This window comes from Lathamus discolor, chromosome 4 (assembly GCF_037157495.1).
Source record: "Lathamus discolor isolate bLatDis1 chromosome 4, bLatDis1.hap1, whole genome shotgun sequence".
NCBI lineage: Eukaryota > Metazoa > Chordata > Aves > Psittaciformes > Psittacidae > Lathamus > Lathamus discolor.
The window spans coordinates 121,779,658-121,803,278 of record NC_088887.1 but is presented as its reverse complement, the minus strand read 5'-3'; the positions used below and the strand labels follow the sequence as shown (position 1 = coordinate 121,803,278).

Below are 23,621 nucleotides of genomic sequence, written 5' to 3'. Positions count from 1 at the left end.
AAACTTCTTTCAGATCTTTTTTGCACACTCTTAAACATGATGATAGATTGCAAACTTTTCCTCTGGGATATGCTAGGTGTATGGATAGTCACTTAACTAAACCTGTTTGAATTAACAACAGTTTGAATTGGAGCCCAGATTATCGGATATTCCCACATGTCTATAAATAATGCCATTTTAGGCAAATAGAGAAAGAGCAAAGGCTTCAAACATGATTCTGTGATGCAGTTTGGAGGGGAAATACTTAAGGGGGAAAATCCCCAATCCAGTGTAGAAGAGTAGATAACATGATTTCTAGGCATTTTCATTTTGCAGTTCATATGCTGTATCTTATTTAAATTTACCACTTCATATTGTACATGTAAGATATAACCAATGTTATAAGGAGTTAAGGAGGAGACTGGGTGGATGCCAGCGAGGAGTTCTCTAGGTGTTCCTGTCACGTGTCACCTATTAACAGCCAGCTTTTCTCCTGTCCAATTACTTTAGGGCTATCACTCTTTTCGATGCAGTGTCTTCCCTTGCAAACACGGACCTGTTCCTTACAAAAGTAGATGAAAGGGAAAAACAAGCTGCATTAGAGGAAGAACAGGCTCGCTTAAAAGCTTTAAAGGTAAGCTTACAGAGTTTTAAATTGAAAATGCTTTATCCGTGTTCTAGTTGATAGCTTGACAGGATTCTTAAAGGAGCAGAGGATAAAACCAGAGTTGTTAATACTGAATATGTACTGTTGGCAAGTGCAGGAAGTACAGTCTTATGTACCTACAGCATATAATTTGTGGAGGGGGGTGTTGCTGAAATGGTTTCTGAAGGACTGGTGGCACCACTGACTCTTGTAACTATAAGTAGCTGTCACTAGTGTGGGGGATAAATAAAAAGCTTTACTCACCTCCGAGGTCAGATACACAAATGCTGTTTGTGGATTTCTTATGCCAGCTCACTTTCCCAACAGGAGCAACGTCTAAAAGAACTTGCAAAGAAACCTCATACCTTTTTAACAACTGCAGCTTCTCCTGTGTCGACTGCAGCAGGAAGCGTAATGACTACACCAGCCATTGATGTTTTTTCTACCCCTAGCTCTTCCAACAGGTATGCTTAATGGTGGTGCTTCACTGTGGATTGCACTGCAGCTAGTGGTTCCTCTGTGTTTCTGCTGTAGAATGTACATTGATTGGGTATAGATACCTTAGTGATGTGCTATCTTACAGTGTTGAACCTTACACGTTCATTTGGGAAAAGCCAAATAGGAGTTCAGTTTGGGGGATCAAAAAAGATGATACTGAATTTCATGTTGCAGTTCTAGATCTTTGAAAGTAGAACGGTAACAAATGTTTGTGGTTGTTTGTCAGAGAAAGGAAAGCCTGAAACAGGGTTTGAAAGAAGAAAGGCAGGTTTTGCAGTCTTAAGTTCTATCTGGGACATCTCTGTCTGCAAGGACTTGCAAAGATAGTGCAAGAGTGCTCCCTGTACGCTAATCCTCGTCTTTGACTAGCAGGAACTGTTGGTGTGAGTAAGGGTGTGATTTTCATTGTGTAAAATACCTGTCAAATCAAGCAGTTGCAGAAGGTACAGTGCTTTTATCAGAATAGAAGGCAGTAGTTCTCTGAAGGCATATTTTTGCTTTGAGTGTGATCCTGAACCTGAATAGTTACTTAGTTGCTCTGTTAGAGCTCACCTAAAAAACTGTTGTTCTTTTTAAAGTAGTCAGCACTGTGACAGCCTTCTTTCCCCATTACAAAGCTACTGTAGGAAATTACTTGACACCAATACATGGAAAATAGCTGAATCACATATAAGGAGCTAGAGAATGTCAGTGTTGGTAACTGAAAGACTTCCTTGGAAAAAGATGTTCTTTCAAATTGGTTTTTAGAGGCCAGAAATCCTTGAAATAAGTGTATGCTTTGAACTCGTAACTTGAATATCTGATCTTGCTTCTTAAGAGGTCTGAAGCATGGAAGCATCTGATAAAGCTTCTTCAAACAGCCAGAAATGCTACATAGTGAAGACAAGAGCGTTTTCTTATGAAAGAACAAATGCTAGTTTGTCTTCATGTTTGAATTCAGTTGCTGGCAGTATGACTGCTATGAGCAAAGAGCAGATTTTATAGCAGGAGCTGCCACGCAGGGGATATGCTGAGTCATGAGTTCATTTGCTTGCTATTAGACGCAACGTGTCCAATTAATCCCTATTACTAACTTGAACAAGCTTTACCTTGAAAATTATCTTGGTTCTGCTGCTGATGTTACAGGACTGTGCCAGACCATGATGCTTTTTACTAGAAGCAGTAGTGGCAAAATGCAGGTCAAATCACTGTGGAAATGAAATAGTAAAAACTGAATGATACAAGTGATTGGGTCAGCAAGAGAATATAGAGAGGTCTAGGATGTCACTACTAGCCTTTAAACCTTGGTGCCAATCTCATTTTCAGTGATGCTTGGATGCCACAGTAACTTAGCTCCTGTACACACTAGCAGCTTTATGTGCATTTTGGTTCATTTTGTGTGACGAAAAGTTCTGGGTGAACACCAGTACTCATTTTTATACTTTTTTGCTTTTTCCAAGACAAAACCAAAATATGGAATTAACTTGCTGCAAGAGGATGAATTTTACTGTTCCTGTTTGGCTCTTGAAGTCACTACAGCAGTTGTATAAAGACAACAAACTGAGACCTAAGAACATCACATGGATGTTTGTTTTTGAATAGTTTAAAATGTGCATCTAAATGAGTTGTCACTCACATGACTCTGTGTGATCAAGTGTTTCAAGGTTTCTTTTATTTTGCCTTCCCCGAAGTTCCTTAGTAGATGTAAGCCAGTTTCTCACCACGGGTTGATAGTGGGAAGATGGGAGTTGTGGAATTTAGGTGTAAGATTTGGTGATGCAGCCCATTAGAGTTCATTCTCAGTCTGCCTTTGCCATAGTGCAGGGCTTTCATGAGGTTGTTTATAAGTTGCTGAAGGTTGCTGAACATAGCATGCTCTAGCCCCATTGTTGGACTGAGAGGAAGATGCGAAGACTGGTTGTCTTTATGTCTTAGACACCTTTGACAAAATTCACCTGGCAAAACATAGAACTTTAGTGGCTTTATTAATGGTTTTCTACAGAACTGAAAAATAGGAAATCCACCAGACTTTCTGATTTGGGCTTAGTTCAAAGTTCATTCTGTAACAACCACTCTGTAATAAAGCTTTCCTCGCCACTGACAATCACTAGCATTTGCCTTGTATTGAAAACTGATGTAGTTCAAACAGTTGTATTTATCTTTGTAGCACTTCAAAGCTGCCAAATGATCTGCTTGATTTGCAGCCAACTTTTCAACCATCTGTACATCCTGTCTCTGCTGCTCCACAAGTAGGAACTACCTGGGGAGGTAAGAGCTCTGAATCTGGTTAATGTTCCAATTGCTATGGCCCTGTCCCTGTAAATGTTTGCCCTAGGCTGTGAGCTGTTTCTTTCTTAAAAACAGAGATCTTGCAAAGACAAGCTACAAGTGGATGAAGGGAGCAGAAAAAGTGAAATCTGGGTATGGATTAAACTAATGCAGCATCTGGTGATTACAGAAAATATGAATATGAGAGTTCTTAGTAGCAAAGTTACTTTAATTGTGGACCAGCTCTGTATTCATGAGTCATATAGCAAGGTACAGACCCTTAGCTATGACAAGTCAGTTCGGTGAGGTCTGCCGTATACCCCACATTGCACACATGGGAACTTGAATTTTCTAATATGCATTTTAAACTTTGTCTAATGTTCAATCAAATTTGCAGTGAAAATAAGCACGATTTGGAGGAGGCCTGATAGGAGGCAGTTGACAGCTATGCATAGAAGGAAAGAAAAGCTGGAGTTAGTTATTGAAAACAAAGCAAAGCACCTCTTTACAAATTCTGTGCTGTATTTCACTTACCTACAAAGGCAAATTAGCACAGAACTGTGGTTGGATGTCTAGAAGAGACAGAATTTATATGGAACTCTTTGCTCTGAACACCCAAATTATTGTTGTGCCCAGTTGCAAGGATGGACTGAGACATTAGATTATCATATTGATACACGCAAGTCTTTAAATGGAGGAGGTAAGGAAGAGCATTCTAGAAAGTCATGTTACTTCAAGATCAGTTTGAATGTTAGAGCATTTAGTCATTTACTCAAAGCTGGTTTTCTCTTTGCTGCTCTGCAGTGTTCCAGAATACTTCTGATCTAGGTAACATTGCCTTCCCGCACCATTGGTTATACTGGTGGGGGATTAAAAATCTCTTATGAAGATATTTCTTTTTACTTTTCTGCATAAATAACACTTAATAAATTAGTCAACTTGTGAACTATGTGGCTCTTTCCGGGTTATGTTTCTTTATAAAACAGATGCTTTCTTTTATGATGTGAAAAATTGGGAGTTGCTGCTTCAGAAAGTTTTGTGGGCATCAGAATGATCCTGTTTGGAAATTTAACTTCACTGTTCCTTGTTCTGAGCTATAGCTTTCCCTAATCATCTTTCCAGTCATCTAATACAGCTTCATAATAAGCAGTGTATGTATTCTACTTTCCTATTTACTTCTGCTGTGTGTACTGTGTGTTTTGTGCATCTTCTTGCATTTGTTTGTAGGGAAATAACACAGTTTTGAGTGATGGAGGCAACGCTAATGTAAGTGGGAGCTTCAGAATAAATCAAGTAGTTTACTTGTCCTTTAGTTTTGCTGAGCAGAGCATCTTTTGAGAGATGCAGTGAGGAGCATATTGAGTTACGCATACAAATCTCAGTGCTTAATAGGCTTTGATTTTAGAAATGGAGAAAAATGTCTTGGCTCATCTTGTTTGCTTTCTGGAAGCATCTTTTGTTTCAGCTTCTATTTGTTTCATGGGTGAGAGATAAAAGGGGAATTACTTTCCTCTCAAAGGTCGCATCACAATCTAGTGTTTCTTTATGAACCTGAGTCTGAAGGTCTGTGTTGGTTCAATGTTGTGTTACTCCTGGCAAAAGTCTTCAGTAACAGTCAATGATCTATCTGCTTACTATTGGCACATACCTGAATACTTCTCAGACCTCATTAACTGTGAAGAATCTGCTGAAATTTTAGGCTAAAACTTCTGGAATCACCATTTTTGTGTTATTTTCATCAAACCAAAACCAAATCTCTTCAGCCTTGTAGACATGACCACTCACTTCACACAGGTGAGGTAGATAAGAAGTGCTTTCCACATTTTACAGATGGGGAAATCTGAGTGGTTAACTGACTTGTCTGAAGTCATACAGCAAATCAGTGGCAGAGCCAAGAATGGAACCTGAACTATTTCCAGTCCTGTGCTCTACCCAGTGCCCAGCATCCCTCCCTTAGGTAATTTTCTGACATCATGTTGTTTGTATTTGGTGTATATGGTGACTTTGAGAACAGAACATCAAACCAGCTATGACTTGCAATGGGCTAAAATCAGTTACTGTTAAACACTTTATGCAGCAGCTCTTAGGTCTGTTATAAAAGGGTAAACTGTTCCAAAAGCATTGTGTTTGCCTCGTGCTTCCAAAGCTGTTAAAGCTCACAAGGGTAAAAACTCCCAGAGAATGGGTTCTGTAACTGTATGTTTTCACTTTCCTTTTCTCAAATTGTAAGAGGTGCCACTGAAAAGCCTTTGTCGTTGTTCTCTCAGGTAAAATACTTCTGGTGGGATAACTTAAAGGTCGAGGTTTGCAAAATTCAAATTACTGTTTTAAATGCACCTGAATTATTAATGCCTAATGATAGCCTGAAGGTGCAGAGCAATTCCATTGACACCAGCAGCTGCCATGTGCATTCAAGGATGAAATTGGGCTTTAGAAACATTGAGGTGCTGCCGTAAGGAGAGACAGCGATTTTTGGAAGCTGAATAAACAAGGATAGAAATTACCCAAACCCAGTGAATTTTCAGTTACCGTTTTCATAGCATTGGCAAGTTTGAGGCTTGGGCAAGATTGAACACGCTGAATGAGAGTCACAGTGAGGCAGATGAGCAAAGAGTCTGAGAACAGATGACATTTCTGAGATGATCGTGATAACGTGAAGTTGTATTGCATTGTCTTACTAATCAAAACACATGGAACTCCGTACACAGCCTTGGATTTGTGAGCAGAAGTAGTATGTAGTAATTTTCCTGTTGAGTGCATGTGTGAAATAATTCCACTTGACAGTAGTTTCAAACAAATCTGGGTAAAACTTCTTTGTCCTTCTTGGCTTCTTTTATGTTATTATATCTGAGCTGTTTATTGGGGTTGTTCGGAGACCATTCAAGCTGTGTCTGCTATATTTGCCAGCTATCAGTTAGTACTTCAGAAGCAAAACCAATGTATTAGTTCATTATCATGGTCTGATTAGTATTGTTATTTCCACACTACTTCTTTGGATTCTTTCCAATTACAAAGAGAACAGGGAGAATCAGAAGAATGTGAAGCAGCAACAGAAAAAGCAAGCAGGAGCTGATGAAAAGATAATCTGACCTGGTTGATTGTCAGTTCTGTTTATTCTACAGCTTTGAGAATAGCATTCAAAGCAGACAGTGGTTTTAAGCAGTGATTTCAGAAGCAAGGACTCGGGTTTAGGTGACTTGTTGAAATGCTCACGAGTGGATTGGGTGGTAGCATTACCATCTGAAACATATGACAGCAATACAAAACTTTGTATTGTCTCTTACAGATACTCTTACAGCTTATTCCACTTATCCTTTATTCAGTGTTGGACGCTGTCTTTTTACAGACTGAATGATTTAGGAAAAGGCCTTTTAAGGTACTTTGCTCATTCTTACAATGGAGCCAAGCAATCTGGGAGAGAAGTCAGGTCTTACTAAGGTATCTTGAGCTTGCAGAAAATCAAAGAGTATGTTAAGCCTGCAAAGAATAATGCAGTTCTGGTCTGAAAATTTCATTTTCTTTAGCACTTGGATTAACCTAAAGCTGTATGTTATCAAGCAGATTCTGTGGGATTCAGAGCTAAGAATTGGGAGGTCATATTCAGGGAAAGAAAATAACTCCTGTGAGGATGGTGAGGCACCAGAGAAGCTGTGGCTGCCCCATCCCTGGCAGTGTTCAAGACCAGGTTGAATGGGGCTTGGAGCAACCTGCTCTAGTGGAAGTTGTCCCTGCCCATGGCAGGGGGTTGGAACTGGATGAGCTTTAAGGTCCCTTCCAACCCAAACCATCATCTTGCTTATCTCACTAGTGAGTTCTTGAGTTTTCCATCAGGGATCTGTGTGCTTTAATGCCAGACAGCTAAACCACAGCTCCTTCTGTCAACAGGTATTGTAGCTGCCTTTTGTATCCTGCTTAACTGTTGGATTCTGGAGTGCAGGAGTATTTTAGCTTGGCAGCTGTATCCATCCTCAGGAGAACTTGTAACTCTCCTATATGCCTTGGGATGTGGCTCTCCTACATCTGTGTTTTCTTCATCCCCCAGTATGGTCTAACAGCTTTTTAATAAGGAACATTTTCCTCATCACTGCTCACAGGATTTTGCCTCCTTTTACATCTACAACAAGCTTGTTACTTGGTGATGCCCCAGGTAGTACAGAAAGTGCTTTAGTCCCACACGCTACCTTGGCATATTCATAGCTCTTGAAAATGTTATAATGCCCAGTAACAACAGCAAAGTCCATAAACACAGTTTGAAGAAAGAGAAAATGCAGCTCTGTTGGGTTTGTTTGTTCAGATTTTAAAGCTATCCTCAGCATGGTATTGCATCGAATCCTTGCTTTGCACCTGGGCTTCTGTTGCGCTGAGAAGCAGTCTCTCCTCCAGAGAATTCATTGCAAGTGTCAGGATATGACTTAGTGAACCAAGTGAGTGTATTTAAAGAGGAATAACATACTAATTTCCAGTACAAAACACACTCGGGAAGAAGTACAGCTTATAAGACAAAGGCGGTATTAACTAGAAAGCAAAAAAGGAAATGTGTAACTAATACCTGTAGTATTTTTCTTGAGCGGAGAACGGGTAATTCTGGACACCTTGAAAATGGAAACCAGGTCATCCCAAGGGTAGGGGTGTCAGGAAACAGCTGTACTTCCTAGACTCCTCCTAACTCTTATTCTTCTATACCTAGGAAGCAGCATGTAACTAAATTCATCTCCCTTTTCTTCTTTCTCTTGCTCTCTGGAATTGAACAGATCCTTTTTCTGCTACTGTTGATAGTGTTGATGATGCCATTCCAAACCTAAATCCTTTCCTTACAAAAACTAACGATGCTGCTCATCTGTCTGTGTCTTCTGAGGTATCTACTTTCACCAGTAGGACACCCACACATGAAATGTTTGTTGGTAAAGTACCATTTTAAACTAATTTCCTATTTCCTAAAACAAAACTAACATTATTTCAGTTTCTAAACCGGATTGGTGGGGCCTTTCAGAAACTGAAAGCTGGTCATTTGGGGCTGATTTTGTGCTATGATTTAGTAACTGTGCCACAAAAATGGGGTTAAAATCCTTTCTTGGCTGCCTAAATGGGATTCTACCTGATGTAAAGTAACTTAGTTCTAGTTAGAGCAGCTGTTTGACTGTGGTTCTATGCATAGGAGTTTTGAGGTAAAATACGTGCCTGAGAAGGAAAAGAAAACGCTGCTACTTTGTTCCTTAGGTTAAAATGTTGCTTTTAGGCTTTTTAACATAGGAGCTTAATCTGATGGGTTTGAAAGTGGACGTTTTCCCCCCAAGTTGTGCTGACATTAACAAAACCAATAAAACCATGCATATTCTGGTGCGTGGTCTCCTCAAACCCTTTGCCTACAAGGCAATAAACTAATGATTCACCTCTTTAAACCTGTTGAAATCTTCCTTTGGAGGTGATTCAGCGTGGCTGTTGTATAAGAAATCCTCCTAACATTTCTGCTGGTGCAGCTGCATAGTGATTTGATTACTTTTCAATATGAAGAATTAAGTTGGCTTTCACAGACTAAAAATCAATTACTTGCATGTCAGTTCTGTTTTTCAGCAAAGCCCCATCTAAAGGTAATTGTGCTGCACCACAGGCTGGCTTTTTGCTGGTTGAACCCCACTAGAATTGATCACACAAGAATCTAGACTCTTATAACAAAGAGATCTTTATCTGCTCTGCTCTGATGAGACCCCACCTGAAGTACCTGAAGCATCCAGCTCTGGAGTCCTTAGTACAGGAAAGATGTGGATGTGTTAGAGAGGAGGGCCACAAAAGTGATCAGAGGGTTGGAGCACTTCTCCTATGAAGAGAGGCTGAGAGTTAGGGTTGTACAGCCTAGAGAAGAGAAGATGTTGGAGACACACCTTACTGTGGCCTTTCAGTTCTTAAAAAAGGCCTGTAACATAGATGGGGAGAGACTTTTTAGCAAGGCCTGTTTCAATAGGATGAGAGGTGATGGTTTTAAATTAGAAGCGGGGAAAGTCAGGCTGGATGTGAGGAAAAAGTTCTTTACAATGACATTGTAAAACACTGGCACAGGCTGCCCAGAGAGGAGCTGGATGCACCATACCTGGAGGCATTCAAGGCCAGTCTGGGCAACCTGATATAGTTGAAGATGTCCCTGCTCATTGCAGTGATGTTGGGCTGGATGAGCTTTGAGGATCTCTTCCAACCCAAACTATTCTATGATCTCTGGTACTTGTTAGCAAGGGCTAACCAAGGGCTCTCTTTAGAGACATTCATGCCCTCTATATTTTGTCACCTTGATGAGCACGTTCCCTAGCTTGTGTTTGGTTAGGGAAAAGAGAAGCAAGATCAAGCACAAGAACTGTTGTTGTGAACTTCTCTACACAATTCCCAGGGAGGTTTAGTTGGCTGAGGCAGCAGTATAAGTACTGTAAGGTGGTACTACTGCATAATAAACTGTCAGTTACATTCTAGAGGCTAATATAGAATGATTATTTGAAATACAGCTGGGTTTAGTAAGGTTATTGTTCAGTCAGATCAGTTTCCTCTCCATGATTTGTTCTGCAGTCATACAAAAGGTTGGGAATAGGCAGCCTGGAGGGGTTTTGTGGCACTCGCTCGGTTTTGTAGTGTTCAGCACATGGGAGCCCTGAAGTCACTGGAGATGGATGGCATTGGTGCATTGCATTCCCTTCCAGTGTCTCATTCTCTGAAGATACATCTAGAACCAAAGTGTGACCTCCTGATAGACACACGTATGATATATAACTGCAGTTTTAGCTATAGCACAAACAAGGTGCTGCAACAAAGTGAATGTGGATTTAAAATAACTCTTTCTGGTTCTTTAGATCATTACAATCCGTTTACTCAACTAAATCCCTTTGTGGCAACCAAATATGAATCTACTATTGGGCTGTGTCCTTATACTTCAGGTATAAGAAAAATGCCTTGAAGCTTTTACACTCATTCCTTTCATGGGTGTAAAAGATGGCATTTGCTTTAAAAGAAAGGTATTTATCCTAATATAGCTGTAACTTTGAAACCATGCTTTCCCCTTTTGTGTTATAGATAAATGTAAATCTGTTTCTCGCTGTATGTGTGATGTGTATTGATTTCATTCCATTGGTTCTATGTTATCAGTGTATATGTAGATTTAATAGACTGACCTGAAATGAGGTTTTTGAATAGCAGATGAACAGTGTATCTTGCTTCTCTTTCTGTAACTCTCCCTCTTCTCCTTTCCTGGCTTTCTCTCTTGTGTGATACGCCTTATCAGACTCTTTTTGTGGTCCTCAAGCTTACCCTAATGCTTCTCATTTCCGCAATGAGCCTTCTTCTGTAGCTGGTCTATTTGGAGGTAGGTAATGGGATACAGCCTTTCCACAAACACAGGAGTGTGGATGTGTTGTGTGCCTAGAACTAGTAGGCATGTTATTGGCTACAGAAGTGCATTATTATAGTGGCTCCAGCTTTCATTCGTGTGCTTGTGCAAGGTGCATTGTCACAAATGGTACCTGTTTTTTCAGTTAATGCTAAACTAAGGCTTATTTAGTCTAAACATGAAATGAGTATCTCTCCATTTCAGAATTTCTTATAGCTTATATGTTGCTATGTACCACACAAACAACCTGCATGTTAAAAGTACCTTCCTATCTTCCTCTGTCCCTTTGTTTTTAAGGCAAAGGGATTGGGATGTTCTTGCTGCTTATGGTGTTTTTGTTGTTATATCACTCTTAAACAGTGCACTAAAGTAGCATGAAGCTGTACAACACAACATGAGAAAGAAGTATCTGCTGCATTAAATTACAGCCTAATCATTTGTGCAGCTGTGTAACATCTGTACAGTGACCCAGTACTGGTGCTGATTCTGGAATGCCATTTTGACAGCTGCTGGACAGGCTGTGGGCTATGGCAGATGATGATCTATCTAAACCAGGGTGAATAGGGAGTGTCAACATTATTGCTATACAAGGTTTAGGAATACCTTCAGTAAATGGTTTCTGGAAGAGTTAGTTCTTAAAAGCACTGTAAAGTCACATTTTGGTTTAGAGTCTTTGAATAGAAATTAGCTAGAGTCATCTAACGAAAGGTTAAATACTGTGTATGACTCTGTTCCCTTTGTTCCATACCCAAAAAGCAGGATTAGTTTCTGTCAAGTCTTGGTCTGTTCTCTCAAAGGAACTCCACTAAAATACTGACCTTTGCACCTTTCAAAACATCCATTTTCAGAGGAAATGCCCTGGGCTGGTGGTTGATACTGGGGTAGGATTTGATCTCATTCAGAGGCTGATTCAAAGGAGACCTGTGTATTGTTTTGTCTTCTGGCTTGTCTCATCTTGTTAGCTTTGTAAAGCTTGAAACTTCCTAAACTGTGAGAGCAGGAAACTCAGCTTGTTTCAGTTAAGGCTGTTTCCCTAAAGAAAAATAGGAGCTATTGTAAATCAAGTTTTCTATTGGTACAGGCACGGTTTTAAGAGTTGCAGGACATCCCATCAAAGGAATTCCTACCCGCAGTTCAGAGTCTCTGAAATGGCTTGTTACAACTTGACGGTATATACTTGTCCTAAAGATACTCATTTTGGTTTGTTGATTATTTACTCCCTATCACATTACTGCTTCCCATGTTTTGCTATGTGCTCTTCCATTTGCTTTTAACAAGAAGTACACCGTTGAAGTTCTTGGTGATGGATGCTTTTAAGTTACAAGTGGTATGTTCCTTTCCGACAAATAGGAAGGAACAGGTAATGCAAATGATTGTGACGTTTATGTTCAAGGATAGCATCCTATAAAGTTTTAGGTGAAATGTGACTTACTGGAGGAAAACAACAAGATTGAGATGAGGTGCTGTCACAGTAAGCTAAATGAAATCCAATAAGTATTCTTCTTCAGTTATTTCCTCTCACTGCAATGTTTTACTGCTGAATTATTTGTGATCCTTTTATTTCCCTTTATCCTCAACACTTCTGTTAGAAACCAAAGAGCTGGTTTTCAAGCTGGCATTTCGTTATTTTTTTTTTTTGGTGCTTTTCAGATAAAGTGATAATTAGTTCTGCAATTGCCTTAATATCTGAATGCTGAACATACACGCCTGTGTGCATGACCACATAGATAACATTAAAACCCGCAATTTTGGAAGCAAATCAGCATTTGATTCTATATTACTGAACTATCAGTTTAATACTGCAGAACATCAGAAGCAATGCTTTGTACTGCACTAAATATTCACAGTATTGAAAAGAATTGTGTATTTGGAGAACACTGCTTTACAGATACCTAGAAGGAGACAAGAGAAGTACTTCAGACAGGAACAGGAGCCAAAACTTGGCTTCAATTACCCGTCTCTTGACATAATTGCTAGAAACGTAGCTGCAAAACATGGTCGCCTGCAAAATGTGTGTCAAAAAAACCTAAATAAGCACTATGAAAATAATGCTTATTTAGCACCTAAATAAGCACTGTTAGTATTAAGAATATCTAATCAAAGGCATTACTAGTCAGGCACTTTGAGATAGCTTGGGTCTCACTCCAGTTGTATCTAAGAGAACTGCTCAACTAATGTACAATGTGGAGGGAATAATCTTCGAACAGACTCTGCTCAACCAGCTTCTTTTCCTGGGGAAGCATGGTGATCATTTCCTTAGTAACTTTACTGTAAGTATTTGGTGAAAGAATAAGGAAGATGTAAATAGTTAATCCAGAGATTTAGCAGTTTGGGAAGGGGGGGGGAGCGGTTTATGGCCTGTTCTGTCCAGTGTTTGAGACAGAACCTTTCATTGGAGGAGTAACTCCAAGTAAGCTTCAACTGAAGTGCTTCCAGCTCTTTCTGTTACATACTTCTCAGTGTCAGGGTGTAATCTGGACTTTAAATACTCTGCATATTTATCTTGCATAAAGAAGGTGGATTCATGGGAAATGCTGTATAAAAACATTCAACTTCTTTCTTTTTGCCACAGGGTTCACTCCATCTCCTGTTGCTCAACCACAGCCATCAGCTGGCCTTAATGTCGACTTTGAGTCTGTGTTTGGAAACAAATCCTCTAATGTTGTCCTAGATTCTGGTGGTAAGACACTTACTGAAATAGATGACATAGGTCCTGACTTTCTTTATTCTTGAGGTATAAATCTCTTACCTATGACAGTGTTTCAGCTGCAGAAAGCTGGCTTTAAAAAGGCAATAGCAGCGTTCTTCATCAAGTTTTTCTTTATTAATCAAGGAATTTTTCCTTACACACTATTTCTATATGCACCCTGCTGAAATATTTGCATTGAATTCCTTCACTTAAATGTATTGTGCATTAAAACCTCTCACAATGAACAGCCTTCGTTTTACATGCTGTCAGCTGAAATCGAGTCTGTATTTGTAGAGTGTGGTTTGAAGAGGTAAAGCTGCACCTTAATTTTATGTACCTGTGACACATTTTTGGTCCTTCCTTCTTTGTTACTCTTTTGATGTTAGGATTATATCAGAAAATGATGAATTAAGCAAGGTACAGAGTTAATTAGGATTGTAGCCATAGTTCTCTGTTCTTTTGAGCATCTGAGAAGCAAATACTTCTGGTCTTTTGACATTGGACTCTTGACATCAGATTCTTCTTGGGCAAAGCAGTGATCCACTAAAAGCAAATACAAAGCCTTTTTATAAGATTGCAATACTTGCTTTATTCTGTGGTTTCTATTTTGATTGGTTTGCTGTCACTGTGAATCCATTCCATGTAGAATTGGTGCCACACAGGTTGAACTAGTGAAGTGAAATGTCTTTTCTGTAGTAAATACCTCCTTTATCAAGAGGTGTAAGTTTCATCCTTGTGTAGTGTAGCATCATTAGGTTAAATGTTGTATTCTAGCTGTTACATTGAATTTGCCGTCTAATTGAATGTCAAGACATTCATGGGAGGCCTGGGATTCAAATCACTTATTCTCTGTTCATCATTCCCAGGCTTCGATGAACTAGGTGGTCTCCTAAAACCAACAGTGGCCTCTCAAAACCAGAGTCTTCCAGTTGCCAAAGTACCACCTAACAAACTAGTGTCAGATGATCTGGATTCATCTTTAGCCAATCTTGTAGGCAGTAAGTATTGAACTACTAACATATAAATACTTACTTAATTCTTTTAAATGAATAGAACTTCAATGTATCTTTTTCTGCTTTCTGACAGATTTGGGCATTGGGAATGGAACTACTAAAAAGTAAGTATCCAAACTTGAGCATTTCTATTGATAGTAAATTTTTATGGCAGCAAAGTTTCAAACCTGTGCATAAAAACATAATGGTAACCTTCAGAGCATGTTTGGGGTTGTACTTGGTTTCTCATACAAAGTATAATGAATTATTGAGAGCTATTGGAAGATGACTGCAGGCTGAATGGTAATAATAGTGACCACAGCAGGCAAAACATCCTCCTGTCTCTGATTGCTTTCAAGCTTTATGTATTTAGGGGGCCTATAAGGATGCTGGGGAGGACTCTTCATTAGGGACTGTAGTGACAGGACAAGGGGTAGTGGGTTAAAACTTAAACAAGGGAAGTTTAGAATCGATATAAGGAAGAAGTTCTTTACTGTTAGGGTGGTGAGGCACTGGAATGGGTTGCCCAAAGAAGGGGTAAGTGCTCCGTCCCTGGCAGTGTTCAAGGTCAGGTTGGACAGAGCCTTGGGTGGGATGGTTTAGTGTGAGGTGTCCCTGCCCATGGCAGGGGGGTTGGAACTGGATGTTCTCAAGGTGCTTTCCAACCCTAACTGTTCTATGATTCTGTGATTCTATATATATAGGAAATAAGTTCATCATAATGCTTGTAGTTGCAGGTAAACTTTGCAAGCCTTAAATACTTAAATGCTTGTGTGATCTGAGTGTGTGCAGAGCTGTGCTAAAGATTGTGCAATTACAGTCTCAAGCTTCTGGTTGAGTTTTAGACAAGTGGATTTTGAAGCAGGGTGTCTTCTAGAATAGTGCACATCTATAGCAGCAAAGGTGAGAATATGATTGGCCAATGTCGGGCTCAGGATCATCGTGCCAACTCAGAAATTCACAGCTCTGTGCACTTGCTCCTAATTAAACTACCTTGACCCAAGGAAAGTCAACTAGACTGGCTTCCATGTACTGGGGAACTTGACTGAGATTAGGTAAAGCTGAGTGGGCTTGTGTTGAACCTGACTTTTGTAGGTAAAAGAAGCTGTCAAGAGACCTTTTATAAACTCCTTTGCTAAATGAGCTGCTTCTCTAACAAAAGAAGCCAGGTCTCTATGAGGAACTGGTGTTTACCTGAGGGAGTTTTGTAAGAAAATCCGATGTTTCCTAACAAACCTTTACAAAATCTATTTGAAGTGATGTAAACTGGACTCAGCCAGGTGAGAAGAAACTAACAGGAGGTTCCAATTGGCAACCCAAGATTGCACCTACAACTGCATGGAATGCTCCAACGCTGGTAAGCAAATGCTTGTTTTAAAGTAGTGAGCTCCTTTCAACTGAAGTATGCGGGGCTGATGTGTAATGGAGGAGTTTGAAAGTGATCTACAGCTGCAGGAAAGGGTAGTAGAAAATTGAAGAAGTGGTCAGTTTGAGATGTTTGTGCTACTTGTATTTGTTAGCTGTGCTGGTCTAGTAAATAACTTGTGATGTGACGTATGTGGGTTTAGCATAAACTTCGGTAGTGTTTGACCAGCCTCTCTCATGGCAAGATAGCAGCCTTTGTGTTTCACTGACAAGGGCCTGTAAGGACAGGACAAGGAGGAGAATGGCCTTAACCTGCCAGAAGGGAGATTTATATTAGATCTTAAGGCAGAAATTCCTCCCTGTGAGGGTGCTGAGGCTCTGGCACAGGGTGCCCAGAGAAGCTGTGGCTGCCCCATCCCTGGCAGTGTTCAAGGCCAGGTTGGACACAGGGGCTTGGAGCAAGCTGCTCTAGTGGAAGGTGTCCCTGTCTGTGGCAGGGGGTTGGAGCTGGATGAGCTTTAAGGTCCCTTCCAACCCAAACCAGTTTGGAATTCAAGGACATAAAACTGTGAATCATAGTCTAGAAAAATAGAGGTATGAAAAGTACATTCTTCAGGTGCACTGATATGTCAAGGATGTCTCCGTTACAACTTAGCCTGCTCTGGGGGTCATAACAGACTAAGATTAATCCCCTTGATACTTGTAAAGTTGTCTGTGCAGTGATGTGGGCTGTAGCTTTCTTAATGTGCATAACTACTGCTTCCCTGCCCTGATGTCTGCAATTGTTCTTAAGACATGTCAATTTTGGTGATCAACTTCATGGTGTCTCTCATAGCAGGTAGTACTGGTGAGGATTTTGGGGTAGCAAGTAGAGCGAGGGCTCTCGTTACATGTCAGGAGTTTACATGAGTAGATTTCACAATGCTAACAGAACATTTTGCATGTGAATCCTACTCACCCTCTCACCAGTGACCTGAAGAACTGTACATGGACAGAACAAGTAACAAAACGCCCCTGATGGTTTATTGCATCTGACTGTGACTGGAGGAGGTTGAATGTGCAGCATAATAAAACAACACTGTGGGTTTGGAAACAGAGCACTTGTCTCCATAGATCCACCACCTCTTCCCTACTGGCTGTCCCATATGATAGGGTCATACTGTGTTTGTGTTATGTAGGGAGATTTAGATTAGATATTGGGAAGAAGCTCTTCCCTGTGAGGGTGCTGAGGCACTGGCACAGGGTGCCCAGAGAAGCTGTGGCTGCCCCATCCCTGGCAGTGTTCAAGGCCAGGTTGGACACAGGGGCTTGGAGCAAGCTGCTCTAGTGGAAGGTGTCCCTGCCCGTGGAAGGTGTCCCTGCCCATGGCAGGTTGGGACTGGAGGAGCTTTAAAGCTTCCTTCCAATCCAAACCATTCCATTAGTCAATGAGTAAAGCTTGTGGACCTCACCGGAGGGCATGTTATCTGAAGAAATTGCAGCTACTCACCTGCTCTAGTGACTGGTGGTTTACTTGTGTGCTTGAATCTGTTTAATAACTTATGTCTTTGTATATACATCTTCTTGTGATAAGTCATTACCTTGAACAGCTTTTGTTAGTAGGGATACTGTTGAGACACTTCTCTGCCTGTGAAACTGTTCTATTAACCTAAAAATCTTGAAACAGAAATTGGGGGGGGGATGTTGAAGTTTGTTTTTCCTCTGCTGGTCTATTTATTGTGGAGTTGCTGCTGCTTGCTAAATAGATATGCTTTTGAACATGAGTCTTGGGAAAAAGGCATATACCAAATAAATGGACTGTGCAAACCTGCTACAATCCTAATAACAGTGACAGTATCACAGGTGTCTGTTGTCTCAGCGAATGACTTGAATTACAAGAACGTGTCGGGGTAAACAATGTATTTGTGAACTAAAATGCTATCTGTGTTTATTCCGTTGTGTAAGTATTTGCTTCTAATCCAGTGTTATTGCATTATGTAATTGTTCTCCCTGGGGAATACAGAATGGCATGCACTTTCCACAATACGTAAGTGAAACAACCCACAGCCTTTTTTGCAATCGACTGGCATGCTGATATTAACCACTGCTCTTGCAGAACCTCATAACCTTCCTGCTATTGACACATCTCTCATGTTAAAATCTTTGGTGTGCCAAAGAATCGGAGCTTTCCCTAGCATACACCAACTCCATAGGTGGTCTGCGGCCTCTTGACTCGAATGATGGCATGGGAAACACTGAGATGATTTTTTTTTTCCTTGCTTTAAACTGTCCCATTTGCTGCCAGAGAGCTGGGGTGTGTGTCTGTGCTGCCTTTAATGCACTTGGTGAATTCTGAATGAAGATCAAAATGTTCGTGTTTGAATAACTGCATGAAACCTCATGGGCTTCTGTTATACTTGGCACTTTATCCACCTGGATGGTAGATCTTGATTGGTTTTCATGTTGTTTTAAGCGGGGAGAGACCAATATGTCATTAATGCTCAGGTGGAATGAGAAGATCTATGCTGACAGCTTACAAAGGCAAGCAGTAACCTGTGCTTGCTGTCTGAGGAATGCAGTCTCTCCTTTCAAAGGAGGTCTTTTCTTTCTGTCAGTAGTGATATTGGTCTTTGCCTGTGCTCTGTTCTTGTTGCAGGGTAACTCTAACTAAAGGATGGTAGGTCTGAGCCCTTAAAGCTGAATTCAGTCAGCATGTTTGTGTAGCAAAACAGAAGTTATTTGCAGGGTAGTTTGACCAGCCTTATGAAATAGATGGATAGTACATGGGCTAGATAGTTCTTGCTTGGGGAAATCTGTTCCAGTGGCAATTGAAATGCCAGTGCCTGGCTACTATATACAAAAAGGCAGCTGGTACCTTAAAACTGAATTCAGCAGCAGCTTTGCTGATGTCCTGCTCTTGATGTTACAATTGATGTGCTTTAATTAATCCAGTATTCTTAGTGCTTTGTCACTTACCTCTTCTCTGTATCAGTAATCTGTGTACCAAGAAATGCGTGTTGTCTTTGCCTTGTCACAAACAGTAATCCCCACAGCAACAGCGTGGAAATTGGACTCTTAAAGGAGAGACTAAGAGGAGGTAGAGTGGATAGACAGCAAGTTACCTGCATATTTATACAGACTGAAAGAAAACCAAACCTTTCTTTGTCCTTTTAACAGTTAATACTAATTTAGAAAGAGGATAATGAATGTAGAACAAAGAATATGAAGAGCTGTCTTTAATATCTTTTCCTTTCTGAGTTATCAGCTGGTTTTCTATGTATATGTTGCCAAGCTGCTTAGAATGTAGCCTCACCCCAGGTTTTGTCTGTTGACAGCATCTTGCTCTAACTTCATTAAAGTTAGCTTATCTTAAGGTTAATACAAACATACCTGCAAAGTACTAAGAGGACATGAAACCTCTTCAGATTCACTGTACTCAGGGAGTGAGAGAGAGAGGATAGAAACTGGATATTCATGTTGGATTCCTATTGAAGCGTTATAGGAGAATCCCCATAGTGTGTACATCCCAGCTTGAGAGAATTCCCTGAATGTCAGCAGAAGCAGTGGTAATTTGGTCTTTCCATCTGTAAAATTCACTCTTAAGGCTCCTTGTGTGCCATTATTTCTGATATTGAGATAAAAGGATATACTTTACGGGATTAAAAAATGCTTCTGCTTCCTGAGTAAACTTCTCTATGTCTCCTATTGTGTTCTTTAAACAGGATGCTGAGGGAATGGTACCTTGCAGTTTAGGTTAGCCTGGCAGGTTAAAAGCAAATACATAACCATAGATTTGCCAGTAGAAACTGTAGGTACTAAATTTCAGATGGAATAATTTGGATACACTCTTAACACGAGACTATAAATCCTATTTCTTCTTTGCTATATTGATAACAAGCCAAGTGCTGCAGTTGACCCTTAGAACGCAGTGTCTTACCAGTGTGCAGCTGCTCTCTTCTCCTCTCAGTTCACCACTGTTTTTCACACCAGGCACCACCTGTAATGGCGTATCCTGCCACAACACCAACGGGAATGATGGGCTATGGAATGGTGAGTGGAATTCCTGCAACACAAGTGGGATGCTTTAGATTTGATTGCTTATGGTTTGGTAGCAGTTGTTTTTCTGAACTGCTTCTCTGAAGACTGAATTTCTGCTCCTATCCATTTATTCTTCACCAAATCATGAAGTCCTGTTTTTCTGAACTGCTACAGTGGGGTTTGTCTGAAATTGGAGTCTGCCCTTTCTTACCTCACTTAGTTTTTCATAAACTCCTTAAAATTCATTGGCTTTATTAGCATAGAAAGAAGTGTATTGTAGAAATCAATGTATCGTGGAAATAAGTGTAGCAAAGTAAGCAAAGTGTGAAAGCAGCAGCTGTGTCCTTGAGGGTCTTCTGAGAGAGGAACGTGTTCCCCACTGTGAACTCCTGTAGTGTGGCGTTGTGCAAAGTCATCATGGTTAAGCAACTGCTGGCATTGATTCGGAGTTGATCTGCACAGCTTTGCACTGATGGTGCTGGAAGAGTTTTCTTAGTTTGATTCAGCAGCTGGGAAAGCCTTCCAGTACCTAACGGGGCTACAAGAAAGCAGGAGAGGGACTTTGTACATAAAATAGTCTTGCATGGTTTTTGTAAGGCAGCTTTCATTGTGGGGTTTAAAAGTAGGAGTATTGGGATTAGTCAAGGAAAAGCTGCTGGGAATGGAGGTTGCTTCAGTAGGGGGGTATCAACCCAAGCCTGAGGGCATTGCCAAAAGCAGTGCCAGAGATGGGCATTTACATTAAATAAAACCTGACTTCCAAGACCATTAATATAGGTTAAACTCTTCCTTTGGCTCAGCCAGAGCATCAGTAACACGTTAGACTAGGACTGCTTAATGACTTTGTGTTCTCAGCTCCTAGTTTTTCTTAAGCTCAGCTCTGCATGGGTATCTATGAATCTTGTTCTGTGCTTTCAGAGGCTCCAATCTCAGTCTGGGAGCAAGAGGACCAGCACTAATGCTTGTGCTTAAACAAGTATTTTAGCTTTTCAGATCTCTGCAGCAAGAGATTAAATGGGCTCAGTTGCTATTGAGAGTGCTCCTTGAAAAGGCTCTAATGTTCCTTACTAGTAACCTTTATTTGCAGAATATTGTAGAAAGATCTTCCTGATTGCGCCTGTTAAATCTGACCAAGGCTTTTCACCCATGTGCCATTTTCCTTTCTCTCCTTCAATCACAGAATATAATACTTGTGGTGTGTTGATGCTGTGTGTGATTTGATGCTGTCTGGATCTCTTGTAGCCACTGCAGATGGGAGGCATACCAGTAATGACACAGCCAACTTTAATATACAGTCAGCCAGTCATGAGACCACCAAACCCCTTCGGCCCTGTCCCAGGAGCACAGGTGTGTATATCCAAAATCATTGGTGCCATATTGGAACAAACTGCAGCTGGGTCAGCTCCTGTAAAAGTGTGTTGATATTTTCTTGTGTTGGATAAATGTATCGCACAAGCCCAGGATGTGAGGATTGCTTCCTAGGTTCCTAACTCCAGGTTGGCAGCATCAAGTGTGCCTTGGAGAAGCAGCGGATAAGGGTTTAAGGCACTGGTTTGGGGGGAATGTGACTGAGGTCCTCATCTCCTTAGTAAGAGGACAGTTGATGTCTGTGCTGTTTGCTGAAGACAGGTTTCTTCCCCAAAGTCACCTTCTGTGCTGCTTTATCTCCAAGTGTGTGAGTTTGTGGTATTGCAGCGCTTTCCTAAGCAAGCCTACAAGGATGCTGGAGAGGGACTCTTCATCAGGGACTGTAGTGATAGGACAAGGGGTGATGGGTTAAAACTTAAACAGGGGAAGTTTAGATTGGATATAAGGATGAAATTCTTTACTGTTAGGGTGGCAAGACACTGGAATGGGTTGCCCAGGGAGGTTGTGAGTGCTCCATCCCTGGCAGTGTTCAAGGCCAGGTTGGATGAAGCCTTGTGTGGGATGGTTTAGTGTGAGGTGTCCCTGCCCATGGCAGGGGGGTTGGAACTGGATGATCTTGAGGTCCTTTCCAACCCTAACTATTCCATGATTCTAAGTGGTGTGTTCCTTAAATTGCCTGTTTTGGTGCTGCTTGTGTTGTGTAGAGACTCATTTCCCAATGTACTGGAACAAAGGAGTGTGCTGAAGGGTTCCTCTGACCATTGAGAAGAACTGACTTTATGAATACTGGAGTTAAATGTGTTCCTTTCTTTGCTTGTTTGCCAAACTTCTGTCACTGGGAGGTTTCTGTCTGAACTCACATCTTTTTAACCCAGCTGCTGTCTCAAAATAGCTTTTTGAAGTAGGAAAAGCATTTTAAAAAGGGGGAAGAAGGGACGGACAACTGCAAACACCTTCACAGTGCATTCAGAAAGTACTGAGATCATTAAGGCTTTGTGTGTGTGACCTGTAGTTAGGGGCAGAGTGTAGCTGGCAGGTGGAACTCTAGTGTGAACAGCGTGGGGTTTACTTACCAGTAAAACTGCCAAAGTTCACACTGAACACAATGACTTTAATACACAACAATGTAATGTGTTGGGTCTGTGTTTTGATCTTCCTATCAAGAGCTCAAGTCATTAAAGGTGACTGTTTAAAGCCATGTCTGCGTAATGTAGGTGTGCCTCAGGGTGTGCATGGGCTTTGGTTCTGGAGTTCGGAGCGGAGAGAATTCAGCAGCAGGTTGGAAGGGAAAAGAGCCTCAAACATTTTCCACTGCCCGAATCTGATGCTTTAACAGAAGAGGCTGTGCTGTGTGCTGCAGTGGGCAGTGTGGCCATAGTCTTCCTTAAAATAGAGCCTTGTGGATAGATCGTTTTCTTGATGTTCTTGTTTTATAAAGGCTTTATCTGAAAGAAAAGCTGTTGGAGTTCTTCAGCTGGAAATGCAATCTCTGTGAACTTTCTCTTGGGCTTCTGAGAGATGCTTTGCACATGCACTGCCACTTAAGTGATTCGGTGTCTTTCACGTGGGTTTTATGTTGTTTCAAGGTGGGAGGAAGTGTTTATGGCTCTTCATAAATAAAGAGCAAGTTAATCCTCAAGGAAAAGAGTTTTTCCTACAGTTCCCCCAAAAAAAATCATGTTTGAAATGATCCTTTCAAACCAAAACTAAATAATAACCTGTCTTGAGTCAGACACAGGCCGATGGGTCTGAGGAGCCAGGCCAGGCCTTTCTGCTTCACTGGTGGTTGCAGGGCTTGGTCTAGTTTGAACCTCAGCCGCTGTCATAACAGGGGAAGGAGGAATTAGTCACAAGTGGGGTGTGCAGAGCTGTGTTTGTGGTGCTTATCTCACAGCTTGGCTCCGGTGAGAATTGATTTGATAGAAACACACCCGTTGAACCAGTGTTTGCTGCGTGACCGAGCAGGGCTCTCCCTGAGACAGAGTCCGTGCTGCTCACAGGCGCTGAGCTTTCAGACATCTGATATCCCTTAAAGCAACCTCAGTGAAACAAAGGCTGCTTCTGAGAGCTGCTTCCCCAGATGTGGCAGAGATGATGTTTACTGATGTCAATTTTGTATTATTTAGTAGTGTTGGAGAAGAGAAGGCTCCTTAAGGGGAGACCTTAGAGCAGCTCCAGTGCCTGAAGGGGCCGCAAGGAACGTGGAGAGGGGCTTTAGACAAGGGCCTGTAGGGACAGGACAAGGAGAATGGCTTTAACCTGCCAGAGGGGAGACTGAGATGAGCTCTTAGGCAGAAGCTCTTCCCTGTGAGGGTGCTGAGGCGCTGGCACAGGGTGCCCAGAGAAGCTGTGGCTGCCCTATCATTGTAGTGAGAGGCCCAAAACTAAGCCCAGGATTGGAGGTGCCTTATCCCCAGTGCCCAGTACAGGGGCAATACAGGTTTGGGTTTAGTTCAT

General features: G+C 41.2%; 1 protein-coding gene across 3 annotated transcripts in view; it reads left to right on the top strand.

The window, feature by feature from the left end:
• Positions 1–23,621, top strand: part of PICALM (phosphatidylinositol binding clathrin assembly protein) — a 73,022-nt gene that overhangs the window by 42,936 nt on the left and 6,465 nt on the right. For 2 of the 3 annotated variants that reach the window (XM_065678846.1, XM_065678844.1), the window contains exons 10-19: positions 490–613; positions 953–1,089; positions 3,270–3,370; positions 13,306–13,413; positions 14,289–14,420; positions 14,509–14,539; positions 15,672–15,771; positions 17,782–17,805; positions 19,749–19,808; positions 21,039–21,143. In XM_065678846.1, coding sequence (XP_065534918.1) covers positions 490–613; positions 953–1,089; positions 3,270–3,370; positions 13,306–13,413; positions 14,289–14,420; positions 14,509–14,539; positions 15,672–15,771; positions 17,782–17,805; positions 19,749–19,808; positions 21,039–21,143 — 922 coding nt within the window. The remainder of the gene's footprint in view (positions 1–489; positions 614–952; positions 1,090–3,269; positions 3,371–13,305; positions 13,414–14,288; positions 14,421–14,508; positions 14,540–15,671; positions 15,772–17,781; positions 17,806–19,748; positions 19,809–21,038; positions 21,144–23,621) is intronic. The other variant, XM_065678845.1, reaches the window with a different exon arrangement.